This window comes from Penaeus japonicus, unplaced genomic scaffold (genome assembly GCF_977035675.1).
Source record: "Penaeus japonicus unplaced genomic scaffold, GWHDUDI00000001_assembly GWHDUDI00000027, whole genome shotgun sequence".
Classification (NCBI taxonomy): domain Eukaryota; kingdom Metazoa; phylum Arthropoda; class Malacostraca; order Decapoda; family Penaeidae; genus Penaeus; species Penaeus japonicus.
In genome coordinates, this window is record NW_028234429.1 from 25,339,022 (window position 1) to 25,349,021 (window position 10,000).

General features: G+C 41.3%; 1 protein-coding gene across 1 annotated transcript in view; it reads right to left on the reverse strand.

Moving 5' to 3' along the window:
* Window positions 1-10,000, reverse strand: part of LOC122254591 (GTPase-activating Rap/Ran-GAP domain-like protein 3) — a gene marked incomplete in the record, with an annotated part of 625,566 nt that overhangs the window by 424,340 nt on the left and 191,226 nt on the right. Inside the window, 1 exon segment of the mRNA XM_086552829.1 lies at window positions 787-856. Coding sequence (XP_086408955.1) covers window positions 787-856 — 70 coding nt within the window.

A 10,000-nucleotide genomic window follows, 5' to 3' on the forward strand; every position in this document is an offset into this window, starting at 1 on the left:
ATAAACATCGTAATTTGTGTTACAGCTAATTTTCTAAAACACTTTTAATGTTAATGATGATATAATACGGGAACTGAATATTACCTGCATCATCAACATAATAAGGATAATGATGATCATGATAGTGATACAATCTGAAGATAGAAATCATGATCATAATCATTGCTTATTTTCAAACCCAATTTTCAACATTCCTATGAAGAGGCAATTGGGAAAAGACAAGAAGTATACATGGTGATAAATTGACAAAATATATATAATGACAAAACACGAAACCTTCCATCAGGAATTATTCCGATAAAGACTATAAAAATCAGATGCGAGGAAACAACAAAACCAGTGACAGGTTTTCGGTTGTGTGAGAGAGGTAGGAGATAGAGTAAAGAAGGAGAGGGACAAAGAGGGAGGATAGACGAATGAAAGAGACGAGGAAGAAGAAATAGAGAGAGAAAAGGGGAAAAGAAAGAGCGAAAGAGAGAGAGAGAGATGGAGTGAGAGAGAGAGAGAGAGAGAGAAGGAGAGAGAGAGAGAGAGAGGATGAAAAGGGATAGGTGAAAAATAAAGTGAGAGAGAAAGAGGAATATACAATTAGACAGACTAATAGAGCCATAACGGTTATGAAAACTTTCATAACCAAAATTCCGCCCCCTCCCCCCCCCCCCCCCCCCCCCCACCCCCCCCCCCCCCCCCCCCCCCCTCCCCCCCCCCCCCCCCCCCCCCCCCCCCCCCCGTAAAAACAAAAATATAAAAATCTGAAAATTGTGAACAAAACAGTGTTCAACTCACCAGTTCAACGGAGCCGTAATGTCTTCGACTGAACACACCACGCCGTGAGATAAGGTCACTGGACGCCGATCTGTGGAAGAAGGAGAGAAAGAGAATGAGCATCTTGCTGTGTGTGTATATATAGATATATACAATTTTATTATTTTTATTTTGTGTGCGTGTGTGTGCCTACCTGTTTCTTTGTTTGTTTTTTTCTTTTTTATCCTTGTCTACCTGTTTTTTTTGTTTTTTATATTGTTTTGTTATGCTTGTCTCATATATGTTTGTTCTGTTTCTGTAAACTTATTACCCTATTTGGATGTTTCTTTTTTCTTTCTTTTATGTTAATTTTGCCTATCTATCTTCCCTTTCCCCCTTCTTTTTTCGCCAAACACCTCTTTCCAAATTCTTTCCAATACCCTTCTTTCTCCCACCCCTCTCATTATCTCCCATCTCCACCATCTCCTTCTCCTTTTTCTCCTCCTCCTCCTCTTCTTCTCATCTCTTTAGCTTTTCGCAATCCTTTCTTCTCAATACATCACGCTAAGTTCCTTGGCTTGCTTTCCCAAAGGTCTCCTTGAACACCTGAAGCTAAATTACAGCCTTTTACCTGCCTCTTACTGACTGGTTCCTGAAAGGGTGATTTGCATAACAGGTGGGTGATGGGGGGGGGGGAGCTTTTTTTTTCTTCTTTTTTGGGGAGCGCGGAGAGCGGGGTGGAGGGTGGGGGGGGGAGTGGGGGGGTTGGGGGGGGTTGGAGAGCGGGGGGGAGGGACGGTGGGTGGGTGGTGGGCGCTGAGAAGAGAGAGAGTGGGGGGAGCGCGGGCCGCGAGAGCGCGCGCGAGAGAAGGCGCGCGAGAGTCGAGCGTAAGACGCATAGTGTTCCTTCTCCCAACATTCTCTTTATTTGGGGGTTATGGGAGGGATTCTATTTTTTTATTTTTTTATTCTCTCTGTTTTTTCTTTCCTTTATTTTGTTCTTTATTTCTCTCTCTCTCTTCCTCTCTCTCTCTCTCTCTCTCTCTCTCTCTCTCTCTCTCTCTCTCTCTTTCTCTCACTCTCTCTCTCTCTCTCTCTCTCTCTCTCTCTCTCTCTCTCTCTCTCTCTCTCTCTCTCTCTCTCTCTCTCTCTCTCTCTCTCTCTCAGTCTATATACTGTTTATTTATCAATCTATTCATCTTACTCATTGTCTACTTGTTCTTTGTCATTCTCTCCGATTATCTATTTACCCTTTCTCTCTATCATTAATGAAATTTATGTCTCTTATATATACATACTTATAGATATACATGCGAAAACACACACACACACACACACACACACACACGCACACACACACAAACACACACACACCTTAATATCAATTAAGTAGCAGCAAAGGTTTACATCCGCTTCGACATGAAATCTCAGAATACATTAATAAACATAACAAAGTATACCTTAAGAAATTAAATATGATTAAATACTGATTCGTGATAAAAAAAAATAAAAAAATAAAAACATATCCGCGAATAAATTTATCTTCTTATGATAAATGTAACTAATCAAACTATGAATAAAGATCTAAATATATTAAACAAAAGATAACCACTCTTACTATCTAGCCCATCATCAAATTCAGTAAAGCATCGTTCATCCATCACCTACCCTCCGAATTCTTTGAGGCATCGTTCATCTGTCAACCGCATCCCCCCCCCCCCCCTCATCGCTGCCCGTCAAGAATATGTATAAGCTTTTCCGTCATGTGAACGTGTGTGGTTTTCGTAATAGTATTTTATAATGAAGGATAATACTAATGATATTAATGATGATATTGATAATAATGACATGAGAAATAAAAAAAAAACATAATAGAAATGCTATTAATGATAGTAGTAACAATAACAATAGTGTTAATGGTAATAACAATGATCATTATAATAAAAGTGAAAATGGAAAATAAGAATGATGATGATGAAAACAATGATAATAATCATAATGATGATATAATGATAATGATAATAACACTAATAATGATAATGATTATAATGATAATAGGAGTAATAATAAGGATAATGATGATGATAATAGTAATGATAATAATAATCACGATGATGATACTAATAACAAAAGTAGTGATAATAACAATAAGGCTTATGATGATAATGATAACAATGATAGGAATGATAATGCTAACAATGATAATGATAATAATAATAATGATAATAATCATAATAACAATGGTAATAATAATGATAATCATTATAATAATAACACATACGATAATAAAAACAAAGATGATAATGATGAAACCAATAACAGTAATTTTCATAAGAACAACAATAACATGTTTTGACATGCTTTATGCTTTTCGTAATGAAGAAGAAATTTTTCGTTGTAGATTATGATTTTCTCAATAAAAGTATGATTTATAACTGTATTCATAACTTTTTTGGGTGTCGAGTATAGCTGAATAAGAGGGAGGGTGTGAGCGAGAGAGAGAGAGAGAGAGAGAGAGAGAGAGAGAGAGAGAGAGAGAGAGAGAGAGAGAGAGAGAGAGAGAGAGAGAGAGAGAGAGAGAGAGAGAGAGAGAGAGAGAGAAGGTGAGAGATAAATAGATGAATATATCAAAAACATAACATGAATAGAGAAATAAAAATAAACACATAATCTCATTCACGAATAATCATCACAACAAATGCAGAAAAGAGCTCAGAAAATCGCAATTCTTTCGTGTCAAGATATAATTATATGGGAAGAGGAAGATTTGTAAGCCATTATGACTCAAGACAACATAGGACGCGGGGAAGGAAGCCTTGTATTAGTGGCTTCGTTTGGCCTGGTAAGATAACACTAGAAGAGGGGAGGGGGAGGGGGAGGGGAGAGTAGGGGGATGGTGAGGTATGAGGAAGGAGGGGAGGAGGGGGTGTTGAGGGATAGTGAGGTAGAGGGAGGGCTGGAGGAAGGGAGTGGGGGAGGTATGTGAGAGGGTGAGGGGTGGTATGGGAGAGGTGGTTGGGGGAGGAGGTGGGAGGTAGTGAAGTGGGGGGAGGGTAAGGGATGGGAAGGAGAAGTGGGAGGGGAGGGGGGAAGAGAGGCGTGGTGAGGAGGATAGGAAAGGGTGGGAGGGAGGATGGGTGAACGCATGGGAGGAAAAGATAGGTGAGAGGTTGGGGAGAGGGGGGGGGGGTGAAGGTGGGGATGGGTTGGTCGATGGGAGAGTGTGAGGGGCAGTAGTGATGGGAGGGGGCTAGGAGGGGGGAAGGTAGTGGTGTAGGTGAGAGAGAGAAAGAAAGGGGAAGAGAGGGTGAGGCTAGCGACGTCAGGAGAAAGAGGGGAAAGAGGAGAGAGGAAGAAGGAAATGAAAAGAGGAAAAGGGAGAGATTTCGGGAAAGAAGCGGGAACGGAGATGATGGGGAAGAGGAAGAGAGGGAGAGGGGAACTGCATGGTAGGGGGAGAGAAGGGGAGAAGAAAAAGCTATTTTATTATTATTAGTTACTTATTATCATTGTCATCTTCATTCTCATGATCATTTTTAGTATTATTGTGTACAGATGTAAGTATGACTGCCATCAAAAAAAAAAAAAAAAAAAAAAAAAAAAAAAAAAAAAAAAAAAAAAAAAAAAAAAATATATATATATATATATATATATATATATATATATTACAATACAGATACAATGAAAACAACAATGAAAAAAAGTCACTCACTTATTTAAACATATCGACTGACAACCTCGCCATATAATATAAATGACCGTAAAAAAAAGAAAATAATACATTTTGTTTCTAGCCGATTACAACCACACACACACACAAAAATCTGCTTTTATGTTGATGATAAATGGCTTTGCTTGAATCGGCATTAAAACTTATTGCCTATGCACTTTCATGGCGATAATCACCTTTGTGGGTATTATGTTCAGTACAGATTAATGAAATTACAATATTCGGTGACAAAATTTTGTTCGGATGAAGCCTTGGCTTTGACGTCGATGACCGTGTTCGGATTTAGCTTTCCCCCCCTCCTTCCCCCTCTTGCCTAGGGCCACCTCCCCATTCTAATACCCCCACCCACCACCCCAACCCCCTCCGTTAATCTTCTCGTAATATCAACAGTCGATTTGAAATTACGGATCGGAATGATTTTTGCCTTTTCATTTTTTTTGTTTGTTTGGGGAGGAATTTTCAGTTTACATGGTCCTTTATTTTAGCGATCTCCCCCCCCCCCTCTCTCTCTCTCTCTCTCTCTCTCTCTCTCTCTCTCTCTCTCTCTCGCTTCTTCCTCTCTCTCTCTCTCTCTCTCTCTCTCTCTCACTTCTCTCTCCCCCGATATGTCCTTTCTTTACCACAACTCTATCTGGTTTCTCTGTATTAGGTCTTATTTTCTATCTCAGTCTCTCTCTCTCTCTCAGTCTCAGTCTCTCTCTCTCTCTCTCCTTCTCTCTCTCTCTCTTCTTTTCTCTCTCTCTCTCTCTCTCTCTCTCTCTCTCTCTCTCTCTCTCTCTCTCTCTCTCTCTCTCTCTCTCTCTCTCTCTCTCTCTCTCTCTCTCTCTCTCTCTCTCTCTCTCTCTCTCTCCCCCTTTATGTCTTTCTTCACACTCTATTGGTTTCTCTGTAGGTCTATTTCTATCTCAGTCTCTCTCTCTCTCTTTCTCTCTCTCTCTCTTTATCTCTCTCTCTCTCTCTCTCTCTCTCTCTTTATAAGCCGGAGCGTGACTAAGCCAACCCCGTGCATCGTGACAGAACATATGTTAGAAGGATTAACACATTGAGCTTTTGTTCGCCCCCCCCCCCCGCCTCCCCTTTGAGTCTTCACCCCTCCCCCTTCCTCTCTCTCTCTGCCCCCTCCCTCTTTCCCTCTTATTTCACCATATCTACTCCATAACCAGATCTTTTTTTTATCATTTTTGCAAGGTGATTATCGTATTGCAATATGGAATTGAAACGTGGGATGGTGGTTCTGAGGGCGATGATGATGATAGTGATGATGGGAGGAAGATGAGGAGGAGGAGGAGGAGGTGGAGTATAAGGAGAAGGAGGAGGATAAGGATAAGGGGGAGGAGGAGGAGGAGGGGGAGCAGGAGGAGGAGGTGGTGGATAAGGAGAAGGAGGAGGAGAAGGAGGAGGAGGAGGAAGAGGAGGAGGTGGAGGATAAGGAGGAGGAGGAGGAGGGGGGGGGAGGATAAGGAGGTGGGGGAGGATAAGGAGGAGGAGGAGGAGGAGGAGGAGGAAGGGAAGGAGGAAAAGGAGGAGGGATAGGGGGAGGGGAAGGGGGAAGAGGAGGAGGAGAAGAAGAAGGAGGAGAGGGAGGAGAAGAAGAAGGAAAAGAAGAAAAAAAGAAGGGAGAGGAAAGATGATGGAGATAATGATGACGACGACGACGACGAAGATGACGATGACGATGATGATGATAATAATATCGATAATCATAATCATAATGAAAATGATAATGATTCCCCCTAAAACCATACACACCGCCATTACACCCATACAACAACAACAACAACAGAAAAACAACAACCTACATCAAAAAAAAAAAAAAAAAAAAAAAAAAAAATCACCATTCCTTCATGCGCGTCAACAACCTCCCGTCACCCTCTCCTTGTGCAACACTCTTACGCAATCTTCAACCGACCTCTACGTGATGTCCTGGAGGTTAGGCTGAGACGCTATCTAAAGGTGTCGCTGAGTTGGCGGAAAGTGAAATGGGAAGAGATTTTTCCTGTTTTGCAAATATTCGATTTATTTTCTCTCGTCTCGTTTGCCTGCTTGGCTTGTCTGGCTTTGTCTGTGCTTGTACTGTAGAGGTGGATATGTGTTTCTTATTTTGACTTTTGGCTTTGACTTTGATTCTTTTTCTGCCTCTGTCTCTTACTTTTTCTCTTTCTCTTTCTCTTTCTCTTTCTATGATATCTCTTTTCATATATATCTATATGAATACATACATACATACATACATACATACATACATACATACATATATATATATATATACATATATATATATATATATATATATATATATATATATATATATGTGTGTGTGTGTGTGTGTGTGTGTGTGTGTGTGTGTGTGTGTGTGTGTGTGTGTGTGTGTGTGTGTGTGTGTGTGTGGTGTTTGTATATATATATATATATATATATATATATATATATATAATATATATATATATATATATATATATATATATATATATATATATATGTATGTATGGATGTATATATTTTATTTTTATAAGAGAGAGATAGAGAGAGAAAGAGATGGTTATGAGTGTGCTTATACACTTACCCGTATACACAGAGCCAGAGACAGGGGGATAGAAAGCGAGATATGTATTGCCAATCCATTTATCAATCAGCCACGCCTTCCCTCCCCCCACCCCCCACTCCCCACCTTTCTGTTCCAGAACTTCGAGCACCCACCATCCCTCAGTCACCTCCTCCCTCCCTCCCTTCCTCCCTCCATCGCCTCCTCCTTCCCTCCCTTCAAATTCTTACACAAAACAAACTTCGGAGGAAATTCCAAGGAAGTTTGGATAGCGTTTCTCTACTTCTTTTCTTCGATTTCGCATTCTTTCACCCCCACCACTCCCCTACCCCTACCCTAGGCACCCCTCCCCTTCCTCTCTCTCCCCCTAATCCCTCCGTCCTTTGCCTTCCCTTCATACCCTCCCCTTCCTCTCTCTCCCCTCCTCCCTCCCCTTCCTCTCTTCCCCCTCCTCCCTCCCCTTCCTCTCCTCCCCCTCTTCTCCCTCCGTCTTTTGCTTCCCTCCCCTCCTACTTTTTCTAATCCCCCCACCCCTCTCCCCGTGTTTATCTTTCCTCCCCTCCTTTCTCTCTCACCCTTCCCTTTGCCATCCTTTCTCTCCCTCCTGAGAGAGAAAAATAGAGTGATAGAGAGAAAGAGAGTGAGGGAGAGAGAGTGAGTAAGGACGAGAGAAAGATAGAGAAAAAGACAGAAAGATAGAGAGATAGAGAGAGATAGATAGATAGATAGATAAATAGATAGATAGATAGATAGAGAGAGAGAGAGAAAGAGAGAGAGAGAGAGAGAGAGAGAGAGAGAGAGAGAGAGAGATACTCATTTCGACCTCCAGGGATGCTATTATTATTCTTAGGCTTATTAATGATTGCACTATAAACATTCCTTTCTTTGTTTCTTGTATTCAATTCTTTATTTCTGTTGCACGTTTATCTTTTATATTATTTCTTCTATTTCTCTTTTCTTCACATCTAATTCTCCCATATATTTATTTCTATTCTTTAGTATATTGTCATATTTTTTTTAGTCTTTATTTATTTTCGTGTTACAGCTTCTTCATCTTCTTCATCTTCATCTTCATCTTCATCTTCATCTTCATCTTCATCTTCATCTTCATCTTCATCTTCATCTTCATCTTCATCTTCATCTTCATCTTCATCTTCATCTTCATCTTCATCTTCATCTTCATCTTCATCTTCATCTTCATCTTCATCTTCTTCTTCTTCTTCTTCTTCCTCTTCTTCGTCCTCTTCTTTTTCTTTCTTTGTTCTTTTGTTATTTTTCTTAATGTTCTCTTCCTTCCACTTCCTCTTCCTTCTTCTTCTTCTTCTCCTCCTTCTTTTCCTCTTCTTGTATATCTTCCTCTTCTCCTTCTCATTCTTATTCTCCCTACTGACTCACTAAACTTACTCTGACTCAACAAATGAATCACTAAGACGTAAATACCTAGCTACTCCCATTAATGATTCTCTTGGACCTTTTCCCCGTCCTCATTTAGATGCAATCAGAGTCACCCTGGCCTATTCGTCGTCCTCATAAACTCATCGAAATGTGATAGGACACCCATGGACTTACCCTGTCCCCTATCCCCTCCCCTGCTATCCACTCCGTTCGACTGTCTGGTTGTCCAGATTCGCGGAAAAAAAGAAGAGAGAGAGAGAGGGAGAGGGACAAGGAGAGGGAGAAGAAGGAGGAGTGGGAGGGAGGGGGATATGTAAGTGTAGGGGGGAAAAGGAGAGGGAGAGGGAGAGGGAGAGGGAGAGGGAGAGGGAGAGGGAGAGGGAGAGGGAGGTGGAGGTGGGAAAGGGAAAGGGAGAGGGAGAGAAGACGAAAGAGAAAGCGAAAGAGAGAGAGAGAGAGAGAGAGAGAGAGAGAGAGAGAGAGAGAGAGAGAGAGAGAGAGAGAGAGAGAGAGAGAGAGAGAGAGAGAGAGAGAGAGAGAGAGAGAGAGAGAGAAAATCTCCCAAGTCTCCTAAAGACTTTCCAAGCTTCTCTAAGGCTCTCACAAACTCGGCCAAACTGAGTGACTGAAACACGAACTAACACGCACGACGGAGGAAGCAGTGACTAAACGATATTGCGGCCTCTGCTTTTTCGGAAGTCTTTTCGGGGTGAAGTAAGAACATGGGGGGGGGGGGTTAAAGGAAGACGAAAAAGAATGAAATAATTGATGGAAGAAAAAAGAATTGAAGGAAGAACAATGAAAAAGAGATATATCGAGAGAGAGAGAGAGAGAGAGACCTTGACGCGACGGAGACGGGGAGTGAGACGAAGACGACGTTTGGAGGCGAGAAACGGAAGAGAGAGAACCGAGCTGGAGAGAGAGAGAGAGAGAGAGAGAGAGAGAGAGAGAGAGAGAGAGAGAGAGAGATCAAAAGAGAAAGAAAGAAAGAGAGAGAGAGAGAGAAAGAGATGGGGCGTAGAGAAGAAAAGGAAGAAGAGACAAGAAGAAAGAGCGAGACATAAATAGAAATAGATGGATAGACAGATGGCTAAATAACTCAAAAAAAGATAAGAGACTAGCGTACCTTTAACCAAATTTTCCCATTTTGCCTGGAATGCGTTCGTCCTGCTTGATGCAACCAAGTTACGGAGTTGGATCTCGTTCTGACAGGTAAGCGTCCATCCAAGGGCTTTGCTTGGAATCGTTTGTTTGTTAAAGTGAACCGATTTTGTATTGGAATGGCGATAGCGTCATCTGAACGTTTTAGTATCATGACGATTTTCTTTTTTTTTCTTCCTAAATTTATTGCGTGGCATCAGCATTATGGGATTAACATCGTATCGTATTGCTAAGTTATTCCTTATAATCATCTTCATTTCAGGTATCACCATATTTGTATACTTCAACGCTACCATCAACCTCACCATCATCACCATCACCATCATTGTCCTCATTATCACCATCCACCATCATCACCAGCATTCTGCAACCATCATCCTCACAGTCCCTACCTCTATCAGTATCAACATCATCATCATCATCACCAT